The following is a 19158-nucleotide window of genomic DNA, read 5'->3' as shown; positions in this document are numbered from 1 at the left end:
AAGAAGATGAAACTTTAAGGAAGAAATGGTGAAGTGGCGATCGTGGCTCAAGAGTTGGCAGTTCGGGTAATCAGAAGGTTGCCGGTTTGAGCCCCGGCTCCGACAGTCTCGGTCGTTGTGTCCTTGGGCAAGACACTTCACCCGTTGCCTACTGGTGGTGGACAGAGGGCCCAGTGGCGCCAGTGTCCGGCAGCCTCGCCTCTGTCAGTGGGCAGCTGTGGCTACAATGTAGCTTGCCATCACCAGTGTGTGAATGTGTGCGTGACTCTGTGGATGACTGAATGTAGTGTAAAGCGCTTTGGGGTCCTTAGGCACTAAGTAAAGCGCTATACAAATACAGGCCATTTACCAAGTGTCAGGGTATCAACTAATGCTTGCAAGCTTGGCTAGCAAGCTGCATCCATAAACCGCAAAAATTCAACAGCCATGTGTAGCATCCAATTAGTAGAATAGTGGGGTAACAGAATTTGACTGTTCACTGTAACTGAAATACAAATTCGGATGAATGGCAGGCTATATTGTTTGTAAGAAAATGTATTTAAAATGCTAGAAAAGACACCAACTGCACAAACACAGTGAAGAGGTTCAACTAGCAAGGGCTTCCAGACAGCTATCGGCAACACTGTCCATGGTCCTAATTCCTAACAGCCACCTCATAGTTGGGTGAAACTGTCCATAGAGACCAAAAAAGTGGTCTCTACCAGGCTGTAAACATGCTTTTTAATGCTGTAAAGTTGGGCAATTCAACATGGGAGCCAATAGGGATTTACTCTGTTTGGAACCAGCCTCAAGGTCCCATTAGTAAAAGTGCAGTTTTTACCATGCCCTGGCTACATTTTTATGCTGTGTGGGTCGCCTCTCTTGGCCTGTCAAGTGGCAGTGCAAACACACATGTATGTATCGTTAATGACAAATTCTTTGGTCATCTTTCTGCTGATTCCTGATGAAAACGTTTAAATACTTGTGCTATTGCGCAGGTCAACTTACTGTTACCATTAACAGCAATTCATCTAAGCTGGCAATGCAGCCTAACTGTATCTATGATTCTGACAGCGTCTAGGCATGTATAGCTATGAGTTCTCGACCTTGCAACACTAAACTTCCCCATGTTTGCTCTGACACAACAGTCTGTGCATGGCACCAATACTCTCTCTGCTGTCTGTGCTTGTGCTTCTTTGTGTGAAGGCATAAGCACGTTCCCTCTCAGCTTCCCTTTTTGACAACTTGTGTACATCTCGGCTCCTCAGCACTTTTTATTGCTGCATTGTTAACACTATGAGTTGAACACACAAATACACAAACCAAGTCCTATTTAAGGTCACAGCAGTAGAAGCCAATGACTGAGAACCAGACGGCAACATGCTCGTTTTACTTGGAATAACAAAGTGAGTAATATTGATTTTATTTTTACTGTCTGCAGTTTTATTGTCTCCAACGCGCCAACACTGTTTTTGTTACACAGCTATCTTTCCCTCTATTGTGACTTCAGAAACCAGCATGCTCTGTAGCTTTGGGGCTCTAGGACTTCTTTTCTAATGTGTAGAAATTTTTGAATAAAAAGTAAATAGACTACAGAGCTTGAAAGGCTTCTTCAGAACTGTAGAAGCTTCTCAGATGAGAGATGAAAAATCTTCAACAAACTTAAAGAAGTCCAGTCGCTTTTCTTTCCAAGCCCCTTGGATGACCTGGATGACTGAGAACCGACACAGACAGTACACAATAGAGTTCTTTAGTTCCACATGTCCATGCTGTCGCACTGGTATAAAGTTCAAACAGATATAAAGGTCATAAAGCTATAATCAAAAATGGAAGGTAGTCAAAGAAAACAGCATTTTATTCACTCCTGAAAACTGAAGTGCTGCCTATCAATGGCAGGAAAAAACAAAAAAGAAGAAGTAGTCGATTGCTTTTTCAGTTTCTTGCTAGAGCTGTAATAAGCTGACACCTCTGCTGCAGTCACTGACTTTAAATGCTAAAAACATGAGAAATTATCACAAAGGTTAAAAAGATGCATTGACCAGTGAATCAAAAGCTTATGAATTTTGCATTTGTAAATTGTGTACAGTTGTAGGGGAGACCGGGGACAGTTGTAACGTGGGTCAGTTGTAACACTTCCAATTTCTCCAATCAGAGCTAAGTTTCAAATGATGTGACTCATCCTGTGCATGCCCAGTTCAGTTCTGCTATCACATGTGAAAAATCAGCACATTTTGTCAAACACAGACAATTTAACACGAAAAAAAGTAATTTGCATGCCAAAAAGTAAGTTTTTCTACTTTATTTCAATTTCTAATAGCATTATCTGCTTTGCAGTTAAATTCATCAAACTTAAATTATGTTATTTGTATGTCTATGGGGATATATTCTGTGTAGGTCTTTAGTGCTAATGTTTTAGCCGTTGGCTGTAATGTTAGCTAGTTCATGGCTATAGGAGTCTGGGTCAGTTGTAACAGCAACAGTCTGGGTTAGTTGTAACAATAATGCAGATGTTACAACTTACCACACTATTACTTTAACTTATATTAAACAAGTTGGGGCAACGACATCAGCAGAGAGAGGTTCACTGGTCACCTTTGTATATGCGGTTAATGCCATTGGCAACACAATTCCTCCACTGTTTGTGTTCCCACACATACATTATGCAGACCACTGTGTCAGAGATGGACCAGTAGGAAGTATTGGTAGTGGAAATAAATCAGGATGGGTGCAAGAGACAGATTTCCTCATCTTTCTGAAGCACTTTGCAAACCACACCAAGGTAAGCCATGATAAAAAGTAATGGAATTGCAATGCTGGTGCACAACTACATTTTTTCAGCTTCATTGTTATGTTCAAAATTGGTGCAAGAGTTGTAGGTTATAATGCCCACTGAGCCAATGAGGCCAAACTCAAGGAAGACCAACCAAAATTAATGAAATATTCAGTTGAATAAAATTCCATAATTTGTCTTTTTGGGGGGTTGGAATATGTTCAAAAGCTAGATTTCTGCATTCTGTCACACACACACACATAGCTACATAAATGGCTCTAAGTGCATTCATGTGTTGAATAAACAAAGATTACATGTTAATGTTTTGTTAGTACCCTTATTTCATTGTGTTACATTTCACCCCAGGATATGTTACAACTAACCCAGACTATGGGGTTAATTGTAACATTTCACTCTTTGTGTTTGAGACCATACCATGCAATGGGTAATTGTGCTGCAGAGAAAATAGCTGCACTATTTAATAGCAGAGACATGTAAATACTTTGCATTACATTTTGAATCCACTAACTTAAAAGAGCTCCAATTTACAGACAGAAATGTCAAAAATGTTACAACTATCCCCGGTCTCCCCTACAGTGTTCAGTTGTGTTAATTACAGGGTGTATGTGTGGGATAGGGAGAGTTTTTAGCAACTTTCAGCCAAGCAGAAATCTGAAGAATGAAGCCGACATTAAAAACACAAAAACAGAAAACCAACAGCTACAGTTCCTCTAATGGCCAATTGAGGCTGACTACAAAAGTGAGTCAATTCCCTTAAACTTCCACGTCATGAACCTGACCTCCCCACTGCGTTTGGGGTGTTGCTGCTTAGCATTAGTAGATATCATAAGCCCCTTCTGCACATCAGTACCGACTGGTTTTTTCATTACATTTCAGTACTACCTAATGTGCGTGATTGTTGTCATAGCAACCCATCTGAGGGTCACACGAACGCTACAACGCTACAAGAAAAATGGACGTCGAAGCAGAAATGTACCTGCTGCTCGGTCTGTGGCTTTTCGTCAGACTCTAGGACCATGGGATCGGTTTTTTGTAGCCATTGCTGGATTTCGATTGAGTGATACTACTGACCAGCCAATCTGTGGCATGCAGTCTGACAACGTCACATTTTAGTACCTGCTCAAATCACTTGAAACCCTGGCCGAGCAGGTACTAGAAAAGTACCTGGTACCAGGTACTATGACCTAACGGAAAACCCCTAAAACCTTCGCGAACTGTGCCAAATTGATCCAAGTAGGTACTAATGGAAAAGGGGCTTTAGTATTTGGAAACAGGGATGTGGCAGGCAGAGGGTGGATCAAAACTGACTCGAGGCTAATGGGAGGTGACTGTACATTGATTTCAGTTCGGTTTCTACCTACCCTTTATTTGCAGTTGGCCATATTTTGATGGGGCATTCAAGTGCAGCACTGGGAAATCATGGGACAAAGTCCAGATGTTACGCTGCAATAAGGTGATCATTCTTCCAGAATCTCTCTTGTATCTGCACAACCACAGTGTTACCTGTCTCCATCATTAAAGCAGCAGCATTGTTTTTATCATTTAGACACGATGCTCTCCCTCTTCTATGCTATTGTGTCTTCTCTTTCCCCTTCTCTCTCTCAGTTGTCCTCTGTTTTTGAAGTTGACCACTGCACAGATGATGGTCTGCATCTACTTGTCATTTTTCTGGCATCAGCTTGTGGAAAAACTTCAAAAACTGTAGAAACATGTCATCCTCCAGATGCACAGACATGTCGTAGACTTCGCTGTCCCATCCTGGATCAGTCTCCTTCCTTTTATGTCTGAGTAATGAAAAAAATTGGAAAAAAAAAAAAAAGATGCAAATAAATCTGATAATAAACACTTTCAAGTCAGAGAGTCTTCCTGAGCATGCCGATTGCAATGAACAAACTGTGTATTGTGTCATCCGCTTGAATGGCAACGAAAGGGGCTTGTAACACCTGCTTGGCAACCTCCTCTCGATACATTGAACATGTTCTCCAAATGTTTATTTTGAATCGTTTCAGAGGCTTTGAAATAGGGCTGTGAGGCCCTCTGAGCCCGTGATCACCTCCATATATTGTTCCAAAAATTCTGTGTCTAATAAAGCTGCGGATTCATCATGGTCAATTTCACATTTCCCACAAAGTTTTAGGTACATTGTTTTCTACCAAGAACATTCATGCGCTCTGCTGTTTGCTCATTGTGAAGTCAATGGCATGTTTGTGAGCCTCTGTATTTGTTATGGTCTGGTTAGACTCATGGTTTCCTTTTTTTTCTTTCCCTCACTTCAACTTCAACTTACTTCAAAGTACTCTAAAATAAAATAAATTATTTTTTACGAAGCATATTACTCCTCAGGTGTATCACTGAGTCTCATCCTGTTGTGCCAGTTCTCCTATGTTGTGCCGTGCGTTTGTGGAGTGACTGTTTCCTATATATTGGTTCAAGCATTTCTCAGTGCACTGCATCACATACACTATGTTGTTTAGCTTGTGCTTGGGTGCGTTTGCCCTTGGGGTGAACCAGTTTTTGTCTGACAGTGTTGCTAGGTCCGAAATACAACAGAATGTTATTATCGAAGAAAATTCTTTTGAGTTCCTCAGAAAAGCAAGTTCCTTCTTAGTTGCACTGTACTGCTAAAAGCTACACTTTAGCCATCAGGAGTTGCTCTTAGTCAAAGTAGCCATTCATCTTCTTTGAATCTCTCCCTTCCTAATTATGTCCCTCCATTTATTTTGTAACACATCGGTTTCACCTTCCTCTGTCTCTTCCTCACTCTGTTGTTGGGATTCTGTCCCTCCTTCCTCACTTCTCCACAGCTGTTGCCAACATTAGCATCCTCCTGTGACTGTGAGGCTTTGTTACTAGTTGTTGCTGGTACTACAGTGGATGGTGCAGCAGCAGCATCACTGACAGCTAACATGTTGGCATCTATTTTTTTCCTTTCTCTTTCTTAGCTTTTCAGCTCCACTACTTCCACACAAAACTCTCACAAGTTGCATGAGTGCACAGTTAATGTAGGGGAGGGGCTGTTTGCTTTAAGAGATTAACTGGGCAACACAGTGTTGGTAATGAAAATGAACCAATGGGATCCTGTCAGTGCTTGAAGGGTGGGTGCGCAGCTGCCCTTTGATCATTCCATCCGCCCCAAAGTACATCGACCCACTGGGAAAATCCCCCACATGTGACATAACCAGTCCAGCCCTGTCCTCTTGTAATAGCAACAAGACACTAATGTGACAAGTTAGCCATAGTTATTTCAGACTAAAATAATATTTTGTTATATTATAGCACAATTACCTCCAACATTTCCACCTCTGCAATATTCCAATGACACGTCTGTAGAGCAGCCATTATTAGCATTTTCCTTGTTTGGCTGTATGACATCATTTCAAGACTAGCATGAAGAACTGTTGCTAGGCCAAAGGTACTACTCATTTTCCTAAGAATCAACAAACTGTTGCTAAGGTGTGTACCAACATGAAGAAGGGACATGCCATTTACTCATAAAAAATTACTACTAATAATAATAATACATTCTATTTACAGGCGCCTTTAAAGAACTTCAAGGTCAACTTACATTAGTACAACAAAATAAAAACATAAGGTAAGCAAATACAAAAAAAACCTATAAAAGTTAATCGAGGTAAAAAATACAAGTAATAATAAAGGGTATGCAATTCTGAATAGATCGGTTTTAAGATGTCATTTTAAAGCAGAGAGAGAGTTTGTAGTCGGGAGATTTGGTTGAAGTGCATTCCAAGGACTCGGAGCAGAGCAACTAAAGGCTCTGAGTCCCATGGTAGTGAGGCGAGCAGGTGTAACAGACAGAAGGGAAGCTGAAGAAGAGCAGGGTGAGTACGCATGGAGAAGATCAGATAAATATGGAGCAGCGAGGTTATGAAGCACTTTGAAAGTAAGAAGCAGGAAATTCACACTTAGGTGAGCTGGAAGCCAATGGAGCTGTTTAAGAACAGGTGTTATTTGTTCAGTGGATCCAATTCTGGATATAATACGAGCAGCTGAATTTTGAACTAACTGCAGTTTATGGAGAGATTTATGAGGTAGACCATAGAGAAGGGAATTACAGTAATCTAAACAAAATGTGACAAGAGCAGTGACAGGTATGGCGGTACTGTTTGGAGTGAGTGAAGGACAAAGGCGGTTAAAATTACTAAGATGAAAATAAGAAGACCCTGTGATATTATTTCTGTGTGCCTTGAAGGAGAGAGTGCTGTCGAGGAAGACACCAAAACTCTTAATCCGAGGGAAAGGTGTGATGACAGAGAAATAAATATAAAAGACAGACATAAAAATAAGGAGTTTGGATTGGTTGGCTTACACGAAAAACAATGATCGTTTTATTTATTCATTTATTTATTGTTGAACCAGTCAGAGCAGTATGCAATAATTTGCATCGGGCTTCAGCTACAGTTACAGGAAGTGACAAAAGGAAATGCACTATAGCTTGCCGAGGGCTGAGTTTCAAAGTAAGTTAGTAATAGTTAAAAAAAATAATACAATGAACACATTTTTCAGTTATTCCAAATGTAGCCCCAACAAGTATCACCCTTTACAAACCAACAGTAGCTGAGCAAATCATATGAACACACATGTAAGAACAAACCCAACATAGGAATGTCAGCACTACCTGTAGCGCTGATGACACCAAAGGCCCGCCCACATCCTTAACAGAAAGCGTGACGTGAGTAAGAATCTCACCTGTTACAGGAGTGTATTTCTCTTTGTTGTCATTTGCGGCACATACACAGCTGTATACACCACAGGCTACTGAACTTTAAAGGAAGGACACCAGTGGACACTGCTGGCTTTTCAAACAACTTTTGCTGCTCGAAGAGAGATCAAAGGACTTTCATGAGGCAAGTGGAAATAAAAATACTAGTGGTTTATTGCTTAATGTTTAGAGTGTGTCTCAGAGAAAGAAGAGCTTCTGGTTTAACAAGTGAGTGAATAACACACATGCACACACACAGTGTGCCAGATGGAAAGATTAGCAAATGAATGGATTGTGTGCAATAGCTTACAGTAAGTAGGAGGCATACATACCATAAAGAAACACACTGTTACATATTAACAAATTATGCAGTTTTCTTTGTCGTTCATTCTCAGGACCATTAACATTGTGAGAATTCAGAGAGCAATAAAGCTCTGTGTACTTACAGCAACACTTTAGACCATAATAATCATCTATATCCCTGACACACCTTACATTCTATACCTCTCTACGTCTAATGCCTAAAGGTACTATTCATTTTCCTAAGAAACAACAAAGTGCTTCTAAGGTGTGTACTGATGTGAGGAAGGGACACTTATGGATAAGACTAGCTCAGACTGTAGGCTCAAAAGTCCTCAAAACCAGATGATTTTACAGTCATCTTTACACCTTCACTGAAATCTATAGATAATAGTTTAAATGACATTAGACAGCAAGAAACACACTGAAACCATATTTATATTTATGTTTATAGATTTCTGAACAGTGACGATATTTCCTAAAAAATGAAAGGAACTCAGAAAGTTCTATCAGGAATAAATACTGAACCAGTTAAAATCCTTTTAATTGTCAAATTACCCGCCACTAAGAACAAGATTTCTCATTAAAACCACAAATATCCTTTATTAATGTGAGTGACAGAAAAAAAACAAGTTGTATTACATGTTTTAACATACCAATACATACAGGTAGTAAAACTAAGCATGTCACCTGCATGTTTTTATTTTACTCTGTTTTCGAAATTCACAAAATTGTTCGAAGTAGTTTTTAGAGTTAGTCTTTTCTAAAGTCTGTTTTTATTTTATTTTAGTTAACTAAAAAGTTTTTCACGTGTACTTTTAGTTTTTAGTTACCTATAAATACCTTGATACACAGTATTGTTTCAGTCAGTCTTCATCTTGTTCAAAAGTCTAGTTTTTATTTAATTTTTCTTCAGTGTTTCTTTAATTCTAAGTTTAGTTTTAGTTCACACCGATGGTTTCCCCAACAGAAAATGACTCAGTAGATTGATGTGAGTTGGTGAATGTCTAAAATGGGAGTTGAGGTTTTGCTAATAGATTGAACAAAATGACTTTTCCCCATTTCACATTTAGATATAGAAGGTAATCTTTTTCAAGATTTTACAACTCAAAGATTTTTTCAGGCTTTGCTGTGCTTTTCTTTGAATTACGCAGGAAGACACCACACTGGCAGATGAAGATGCCAGCCTCTGCTGGGGCGCTAATGGAACCTCAAATAAAAAGGAAACTTAAGAAAGTTGTCTTTGCTGTTCTCTGATGACCTCTTCACTCACAAAGCACATCATGACAAGGAAGCTGTCCAAAACTGATGACCAGCCAAAACCCCTCTGGGAAACCCCTTTGTTTAATAGTTGTCTTTACATTAACTTAATATTTCATATCAGGACTAAAGACATCCGTACATTCAAATAAGACACTAAAGAAAAAATTGAAGAGCCAGGAGCAAAGATGGTTGTGAAAAAGTGGTTTCAGTGTCAGATGTGGAAGTTGTTGCTAGTGAACACTTTATCATGTGGCCTGGAGGTGTGCATGGCTGCAGGGACTGTCTACATCCCACCTCTACTGCTGCAGGCCGGCATGGAGGAACGCTACATGACTATGATGCTTGGTAAGTGGAGGAAAAAAACACCACATGAGCATTACAATTTTATAGCTGTTCTGATTGTGTTTTTGAAACATTTGTTTGTAATTTGAACTACGGGTGCTAACGGTGCTGCAGCACCCCCTGGCAAAGTGCTGACGACCTGCATGTCTACAACTACAAACTAGGAAATTTATTCAAAAACATAGCTTCATGTAGTTTTGTCATTATATAATGATTTGTCATCATCAATAGTTTTTTATATAAATGTTTAAAACTAGAAAAAGTGGCTCTTAGGTAGCTTAGTTTCAATAACGACTTTGAGCCATGGACAGAATCAAAGATGGACGTAGCAACTGTGACATCACCTGTTGCTTTGTCAAGACTTGTTTTGAAGCCTTACATTGAGTTTTTTCAAGGCTGCCATATTGGTTGCCTAATAATAATGGTCGTCTCTGGTTTTAAAATCGAACAGTCATTGGTTAACAACACGTGATTCACACCTCGTTAGCCAATGAGCATGCAGCTTCATCAAAAACAACAAAGCAATGACACAGGAGAACCCTGAGTACTGTGGCCATTTGTCAGCAAGATAGCAGGAAGCTAATATTTATTAAGCTAAGCAAATGGATACACCTAAGTCCTAAGTTAAACTGAAAAATTTAAATAATGATTTTCTTGTTAGCTAACTAACTAGCTAACTTTACTTTCGCTGGGCGGGCTGTAAACGTTTCCCAGACTGTTGGTATCTGTAACGTCGTCAGTGCAGATAAAGTACCACTACAACAGAAGTTTAACTGCATTATACCATAAAAATAATCACTAGATCCATTCTGATGCTTTCCTGATTGAGTTTTGAGGACCACTAAGAAGGTTAACAGGGTCTTTCTTTTTGCCAGCTGTGACTCCAGTTTTGGGCTTGATCTTTATACCCATGATTGGCTCAGCTAGTGATTCTTGGAGAGGGCGCTTCGGTCGACGCAGGCCCTTTATCTGGATCCTGAGCCTGGGAGTTTTGCTAGGCCTGCAAATCATTCCCCAAGCCAGGCGGCTGACTCTACTGATTTCACCACAGCACCCTCACTGGGTGCAAGCTGGCGTGCAGGCTGCAGCTGTGTGTCTTGTCGAGTTCTGTGCACAGGTGAGTAAACTTTACAAGTAAAGTTGTACAAAAATAAAAATTATATTCTCAGTTATACTATTAATTCTTATCCTCGTGCTTCTTGGGAACTAGATGAGGGATTAACAGGGATCTCTTCCAGGGGTCCAGTTGTAACCAACATGGACAGAGCACAGTCTCGTGTCCTAGAAGGCAAATGGGTCTGTGCAGTCGACAGCTCCTCTGTACAGGAGATACCCTGCATAGCAGGTCATTACTGCAACCCGGTTGATGTAAATATATTAAATGAGCCTGGGGCTGTAACAGTTCATCTAGTAATCCAAATGTGTAGATTATTAAAAAAAAAAATCCTGGACATCAGTTCTTTGTCTGTCTACAAACTCACCCCACAAAGAGCAAAGAGGTGGAGCCATTACCGAGACAGTGAGCTACGGGGTAGTAAAAGAAAATGTTTTGTTGTCTAAAACAGCAGTGCTTGTTCCTGTAATCACCATTAAAACCTTTACTGGGAAAAGCTAGCAGCAGTCCCTCATCAAGGCACCTGTTTAACAACTACTGACATGAAGGAAAGTAAACTTTGTAGCTGCTCAATCCACCTCTGTTTGTTTTACACTGAAAAAAATCTGCAGGAAAGCTACAGAAGTTGTAATAAAATATGTAGATGAACTCTTAACTTAAACAATGTTTAAATCAGGCAGCATGCTGAAGGTTAGCAGCAGCCATCCTGTAATACCTGCAGCAAGCAGGGACGAATCTAAAGTAGGGCATGGGTACTAGATCATATTCATTTCAGCACTTTCATAACATTATTTTTCAGAGGAGCCACTGACCTGGGGCTGTTAGGCTGGACATTATTAATATCTGCACCATCAGAATGTCTGTTTTCAATGGCACAAAAAACCGAGTATTTCAGAATGCTGAAATACTCGTTTTTCTTCATTGCAGTGACCACATACACGTAGGCCCACACAGATGTACAAAAACACATTCACATGAACACACACGTAATCTGCGTCATCCAACAAATACAACAGAACTCGTTTTACTGCCAGATAACATCAGCCTTGTAGCAAGCCTGCTGTATATACATAAATATATATATATATATTTATGTATACATATATATATACTGTACCTTATTTTATTATTTTTGACAGCTGCAGTTAAACTGTTAAAAACATTGCGGCTTCTAAAATGGAAACAAATGAGCAGTTCATAATTGATAGAATATTTTATTGTTAAATTAATCAATAGCTGCTGCCCTAAATGAGCCTTATTTACTGTAGGAGATTCTCTGTCCCGAGGCTAAATTTGTAGTTAATGAAGTTATGAATGAGTTTTTGTACCTCTAAAATCTAATCTAGACCTTCCTGGTTCACTTAATAATTTTGGCAATTTTCGACTTGTATTATTATTTTTTATTTCTGAAAGAATAAGACTTTGTTCATTTCGGAGGCTTTGGTTGAGTATCATAATTACATGTGTCAGCTAACTCTCAGGTTGTCTCCTCAGGCCTGTCTCACCCTACTGCTTGCCCTGCTGTCAGACCTGTTCCCCGGGGAGGAAGAAAACCGAAAAGCATTCTCAGTTAATTCCCTGATGACAAGCCTGGGGGGATGCTTGGGGTAAGCCACTTATTATCTTTTCTCCCTAACTGGTTGTGTCTCATACTTCAGTTCAGTTCAGTTATATTGATATAGTGCCAAGTTACCTCAAGGTGCTTTATATTGTAAGGTAAGACCTTGGCTATAATACCAATAATACAGAGAAATACAGAGAAAACCCTAAAAATCAGATGAGCCCGATGAGTGAGCACTTTGGCGAGAAAGCGGAAAGGAAAAACTCCCTTTTAACAGGAAGAAACCTCCAGCAGAACCAGGCTCAGGGAGGGGCGGGGCCATCTGCTGCGACCGGTTGGGGGTGAGGGGAGAAAGACAGGACAAAGACAAATCATTATATCAGTTGCTGTACCTATGGTACAGCTGTATTAATAGTAAGATAAAAATTCTCCAACAGGCACAATACAGTCACAGCATCCAAGTAAGTGAACAGACCTAAAAGACCTAATATTGCAACCCTTAAAATTTATTTTTTCAGGTTTTTGCTTCCTGCCGTGGACTGGAGCCAGGCGCCCATAGCAGCATATTTGGGAGGGCAGGAGGCCTTTGTTTACACCCTGCTCACCCTCCTATTTTTCAGCTGCCTCCTCTCCACAACCTGCATCAGGGAGGAAGCAGGAGTCAGAGGAGAGAGGAAGATTCTTGTTCATCCCCCTTTAAAAAGTTTGAGGAGCAGATGCTGCCCGTTCCCCTTCCTACCTCGGCCTCGTTGTTTACGTGATGTGCTGTGTCGATGTGCATCAGAGAGTCTTTCAATGCTGCATCATTTGTATGCGGTGTGCATACATGTGCCACAGGTCATATGGAGACTTTTTGTGGCAGAGGTGTGTAGTTGGATGGCACTGATGAGTGTTATGCTCTTCTTCGCTGACTTTATGGGGGAGGGATTGTACCAGGGAGTGCCGGGTGCAGATCCAAAATCACAGGAAAGGAAACACTATGATGAAGGTAGGGTAAGTTCTTCCAACCGCTGAAGTCAGTCAGTAAGATTATGTTTTGCATTAAAACCACTTGATTCTTGTCCAGGTGTGCGCATGGCCAGTCTGGCTCTCTTCCTGCAGTGTGCCGTGTCGGTGCTGTGCTCTACGCTAATGGACCGCTGGGTGGCTCTGCTGGGAGCCAAAGTGGTATACATTAGTGGGGTGGCTCTTCTGCTGTTGGCCACCACCGTCATGAGTGTCTCAGACAGTGTGATGATGGTCACTGTCATGGCTGCTGTGACGGGGTACACACTCTGTGTCCTGCAGGTGCTGCCATACACACTGCTGTGTCTCTATCACTCAGACAGACAGGTTAGTTCTTACTTACACAGTGTGCAGCCTTGTGTGTGATATAGTGGGAATTCTGCAAGAATGAAGAATGAATATTCAGGAAGTCCAGTGTTTGTGAGGAAAAGGATACAAAAAAAATCTTTTAATATTTATTTGTTGGAAATAAAAAGCAACAAAATCAAAAGAAAGAATATGAATATTTGCTGTCAGTCAGATTGTTCTTTTTAACATCAGCACTGATCCAGAATTTTACATTCGGTGCATATAATTAAACCTTACATTTAGCTCATAACAGCTCTGTTTAACTTACCATTGCATGCATTTCACTTTGAGAATTAAACCACTTACAGTCATGGTGAAAAGAAAATGCATCCTCTTAAATCTTAAACGTTAGAACGGACAGACGTGTATTTTCTTTTTACTATTTAGCATGGCATCACAGGAACTTGTTGTGGATGCTGCTTCAGCACTTGATGGGTGTATATGCCTGACCTTTTTGGGGTCAGGTATCTTTGGGGCATAATTACCATTGTTACAACAACTAAGAAATCACAAGGCAAGTCAAGTTAGCATCAGCTAACAGTTAGCATGAGACAAGCTACCTGCCTGCTGTTAATTTATATTATTTATTTAATTACAATTAATATACAATTATTTATAATTGTTCTCCAAATTATTAGCAAGTCGCAAAGAAAGTGACACACACATCAAAAACTATTTTAAAGTATTTTTCTAAGAAACTCTTCTTTGTAGCTCCAAATTGGAGCCACCAATTGGTCCTCAGCAACCCACCTTCGGCTGTTGATTGGTTTTCGCAGCCTTTAATCACACTGTTCAGTCTGGTCAATTATTCAGTCATTAAATTTGGCAGGCTGTACATTGCTAGAATGGTAAATGGACTAGTATTTATATACAGGGGCGGATCTAGAGAAATTTTCTTAGGGTGGCATGAGGGTGGCAAAGAAATCAAATGGAGTGGCAAAATCAAAGCCTTTTTTTTCCCCCAAACACATATGCAGGTGGTTACATATGGTTAAAATGATTCAAATGCAGTAAGTATACACGTTTTTCATATAAATATAGTCTATAACTTAATTATTGTCTGTAGCCCACATAATTACACACTTTAGTTACATAAAACATGTGAGTTTTGATGTTATGTACTGTATAGCCTGTATAATAAATAAATATGTAGCCCAATAAGTATAAAATCCAGAAAGCTACACAACATGGGGCGGTTCATTTACAAACACAAGTCTAACTTAAGTTTCACACTGTTTTTTGTTAGAAAATAATCAAATTGTTACATGCTTAAATTACACAAAATGTCAGAAATCTGCACTGTCATGAACAAAAATTTAAACCTAATTTTTCATGATTTGTTGGATTGACCCACTGAGGTCTGAAATACAACCGGCCATTTTTGACTCCTTTTGAGTTTACGTTTGTATTTCACCCTCAAATTGTTTCTTTTTATTTTTTCCCCTTGCCTTGTTTGGTATCATTCTTTTCAGCTCAACTGAATTTAGGTTTTTTCACTGACATACTGCATTAGTACTACTGATCTGAAATCACACAAAGAACTTAAAATCCTAGTAGTATTTTTTTACTGTAAAAAAAAACCACAGACATGTTGAGTAAATTTTTATAACTTGAAATGCAAATATAAATTGTACATTTTGTAAACATATACAACTATTTATCTAAAAATGCAGCCAATACACCTGCCGTTTTTTTCATTTTGTACAACCATTTAAAAATATTACTAAAACTAAAATGAGAGAACAATCAGGTTTCGCAATAAGATGCCCCACAAAATGTGTGCCAGTAAAAAAAGATTGTCCACCAAAAGACAGAGGAGAGCAGCACAGGGATAAACCTGCAGGCCTGACAACAGGAGGTGTATCACTCTGCTGGTTTTCTACTTAGTGACAGTGTTTACACTGCAATGTGCCTTTGTGACATTCATTAGTGCCCTCACTGACTCACAAAACAAAACGACTACACAACAGAACAACTACACAAGACAACACAACACAACACACTAAGTATACACTCCACACTAAACGTCACAAATCTCCCACATCTAAAAACTCTCTCTCTCTCACTCGCTCGCTCTGTCTCGCTGCCATTACCGTCACTCCCAAAACTCTCCCCTCTTCCTAAACAACCAAATCCCACGTGTTGACTTTTTTTTAAAATTGGTCGACATGGTGCATTTTTCCACCGATAGGAAAGCGGTGGCTTTTTTTCCCTTTCTTTACTGTTTTCACGCTGTCCTTAGAAAACGCTTAAAACACACACACACACAAACGTGATGACAGTATTTAGTAAAAAGCATGGCTTATATATATTACCACAACTCTGGATTTACTGGCCTGTAATTAAAACTTAAAAACTTTTAAGTCCGAACTTTCAATGTGGGCTGAAACAGAGACTCAGCGTGGCTGCAGCTTGTTGCTATGTCAGCCTACATCAGTCATGTGATTTGGAGGTGCAGCATGTCCGTGAACCACAGAGGGTTAATAACACTCACCTTCCTTCCATTTCCAGAGTGTAACATCCAACCACCTGTGTAAAATCCGAAATTCCCATGGTGTTGTTCAAAATGTGCTCTGGCACAATCATAAACACCGCTTGCTACTGAAAACAAGAAAAAAGCCGGTCCCTGCTATGGGCTGAACCATTTGTTAATTGTGGATGGGGGGAACACTATGCAATATATTCAGTTTTAGCATTTATATTCACTGTTGACTGTAACTACGCTCAAACTGTTAATGCTATCTTATTTTAATAAACAACACTGTCATATGCAAAACTGGGGTGGCACTTGGGGTGGCAAGGGATCATTTTAGGGTGGCACTTGCCACCCCATGCCACCCTTCTAGATCCGCCCCTGTTTATATAGTGGTTTTCTACTCAAAGTGCTTTCTTACTACAAGCCCCATTCGCCCATTTTCACATGCATTCATACAAGCACCATTTCCTGTGCCTAAGTGCTGGTAATCTAACAGTCACACACACTCTGATGGATGCATCAGGGGCAACCCAGGCTTTAGTATCTTGCTCAAGTTTACTTTGATATTCAGACTATTAAATCTTTTACCCTCTGAAGAACATTAAAAGAACATACACATACCAATTAAAATCAAGAAACATAGTAAGTCCCCCTTACATCAGATGATATTGTTTAGTGATGACAGTGAATGTAATTGGTAACCTTTTCTCTTTAAGATTTTCTTCAAGTCATCCAGACCCAGACCTCTTGAGCGGACTGAAAGTAATGACTCAACACTTACTAAGCCTGTTCCCTCATGTGGTCCACCTGCTAAGCACCAAGCAGTGGGGCTGATACTTCCTGTGGCAGAGCCCTCGGTTGAGTCGCCACATCTATCACTTTTGGTGGCTGGAGGTGATAGAGCTGAAGCAGATTCCACACAAGTCTCAAACAGAGGGATGGGCTTTGACATGGCAATACTGGAAGGCGCGTACCTTCTCTCCCAGGTATGGGTGGGCAATTGGAGCCGAATTAATTGGTGGTGTACCTGATCTCATTTCATGTGATATAAAGAATATTCAGATCTTGTTTCAACAGCTGATTGCATTTATTGATCAGTTATGTTAATAAGTTGGAGTTAATCAAGTTAAGTTATACCAAATATAGCAACCAAATCTCACCGCTTGGTTGGCTTCTTGAAATACTCCTGCCGGTTGGCTGGTGTGTTTGAGGAGCGGAACCAAAAGCAGATACACAAGGGACAGGACTAAAGTTTAACAAAAAGTGAGCCGTTTATTTAGGCTGATAACTACCACAAAACAAAAGCACAGGGGTGAGAAACTAAATGATAAATTGAGAAAACTGGGAAAAACTAACGCAAGACATGGAAAAGTTCTAACGATAATCATAAATCTAACATGAACATGACCAGAACCTGAGATAACCGAGACTAGAGAAACATGACATCCATGTAACATGAGGCGAGATGAACAGACAATGCGACAATGAACAAAGGGAGACAGAGGATCAAATACAGAGAAGCGTAATGAGGGAAGTGGAAACACCTGGGGAACACAGCTGACACAAATGAACATGACGCCACAGGGGAAGCAAAACTAAACACACAGAACAAGAGACTGTCAAAATAAAACAGGAAGCATAATGAGACATAGACTGTGACAACACGAGCTTGACAATAGGACATGGAACATGTAGACATGAAACACACGGACATAACTAAAAGTTATACATAGAGGACAAGACAGACTTACACAGGAAACAGGAAATGACACCTAAAAAAGGAAGCATGGGTGATAACATTAACTACACCAAAACCTAACTATGACATAGTCTTTATAAACACTAGAACTTAACATTTCTCTAATACCTCATAAGAAATCAAAAATACAAAACAAACTCAAAATGCTGGGTCACAGACCCAGCGCCCTGACACCTGGGCACTTATTTTGGAAGTCATTCTGAAGGATTATCTTAATGAACTTTCACTTCAATGCTCCGTGGGACGTAAAACCTAAAAAAGTGAAAAGTTTTTTTTTTTAAAAAACACTTTCTTTCCCCCTGGAAGTTAAACATTTACCATCATCTTTGCTGCTGCAGAATCCTCCCATAGATTTGAATTCAGGATTCTCTGAATACCATGCTTCTCTTTGATAATGTCTGCAAATACACTTAGACAGTTAAATCAGGTCAAGCAATTAAGACAATTTTGCGGTTAACAGAGATGAAGATGGGCTATTTTACAACATCAAAAGGACTGCTTTGTAAATTGTGGTCATGCATTTAAAATGCAGGTCTTTTCTTCTGCTTACCTGAAGGTGCTGCCAGCCATGTGCCTCGGTTCCATAGTGCAGCTGACTAACAGCGTGAGGGCGTACATGGCCTGCGCCTGCTGCTTCAGCCTGCTGGCTTTGCTCTTTGCCAGAAGAGTTGTCTACAGCCATGCTGACCTCCAGTGTTGATCGAGTCTCCATCAGGAACATCAGCCGACACAAGAGTCATGTGCTGGAAACAGTGGATCCTGAGTGTTCTCGTGTGGGGGAACATAGAGCATTCTTCAGGTTTTTTATAGACAGTCAAGGACCTACTGCAGCTTGTTGGATATAAAGCAGTCACATAAGAATCATGCTGCCACTTTACGATCATACCACATGCCAAATGTAGTGGGTTTTTTTTAATACAATACGGTCTGTGAATGCTGTGTTACCATCACTCTTATTGTGAGTTAAATGACACAGCACACAGAATACACTGTATCAAATAACTTTTTTTTTTGTATTCTTGGATAGGGAATGACAGGGAATGATATCCTGCCGTGTGCTGTTGCTAAGAAACAACACTGGAGTCTTGACACTGCTTGTGTGGTGCATTCTGCTGCAGTCTCCTCATCCATATGCTCAGCTTGGCTGCTATGGAGATTCATTTACAGCTAGCATGTAACCTAATTACCCAGTGATTAGAACGCATGTTTAAAATACCTTCCTTCTGAGCCGTGTGTTCCAGCCGTTTGCGGCCGTAGTGGCTGTTACGCATGATGGGCTGAGATATTATGGTAAAATGAACTCTCCACTCCCTGTCCTTTTGTTGTAGAAGAGGGTGTGGACAGATCAATATTGACTGTACAATTTACAGTTTACAATACATCTGTGCAGTCTTATCTACTCTGAGTCCACGTGTGCATCCAGTATAACCAAGGAGGCTGAAATATTGCACAGATGTCATCTTTCTCATCAAAGTTGTCTGGAAATTGTGCAGCTGAGGG

General features: G+C 40.1%; 1 protein-coding gene across 1 annotated transcript; it reads left to right on the top strand.

Annotated features, from left to right (window-relative positions):
* Positions 1–1240: 1240 nt before the first annotated feature.
* On the top strand, positions 1241–18848 carry slc45a3 (solute carrier family 45 member 3). The gene is made up of 8 exons (XM_003446523.5): positions 1241–1385; positions 8945–9398; positions 10271–10512; positions 12004–12116; positions 12589–13058; positions 13137–13402; positions 16616–16885; positions 18215–18848. The coding sequence occupies exons 2-8, from the start codon at positions 9239–9241 to the stop codon at positions 18356–18358; spliced, it is 1665 nt and encodes a 554-aa protein (XP_003446571.1). The 5' UTR covers positions 1241–1385; positions 8945–9238; the 3' UTR covers positions 18359–18848.
* The last annotated feature ends 310 nt before the right edge of the window (positions 18849–19158 follow it).

The sequence above is a fragment of the Oreochromis niloticus genome, linkage group LG5 (assembly GCF_001858045.2).
Source record: "Oreochromis niloticus isolate F11D_XX linkage group LG5, O_niloticus_UMD_NMBU, whole genome shotgun sequence".
NCBI lineage: Eukaryota > Metazoa > Chordata > Actinopteri > Cichliformes > Cichlidae > Oreochromis > Oreochromis niloticus.
This window is presented reverse-complemented; position numbering and strand designations above follow the sequence as displayed.

What these genes read in the sequence shown, in the direction of transcription:
- slc45a3 (XM_003446523.5), top strand. Translation starts at nt 9,239, where the DNA reads ATGGTTGTGAAAAAGTGGTTTCAGTGTCAGATGTGGAAGTTGTTGCTA. An exon ending in TTGTCGAGTTCTGTGCACAG is followed by an intron (nt 10,513 to 12,003) that starts GTGAGTAAACTT and finishes TTGTCTCCTCAG; the next exon opens with GCCTGTCTCACCCTACTGCT. An exon ending in AGCCTGGGGGGATGCTTGGG is followed by an intron (nt 12,117 to 12,588) that starts GTAAGCCACTTA and finishes TTATTTTTTCAG; the next exon opens with GTTTTTGCTTCCTGCCGTGG.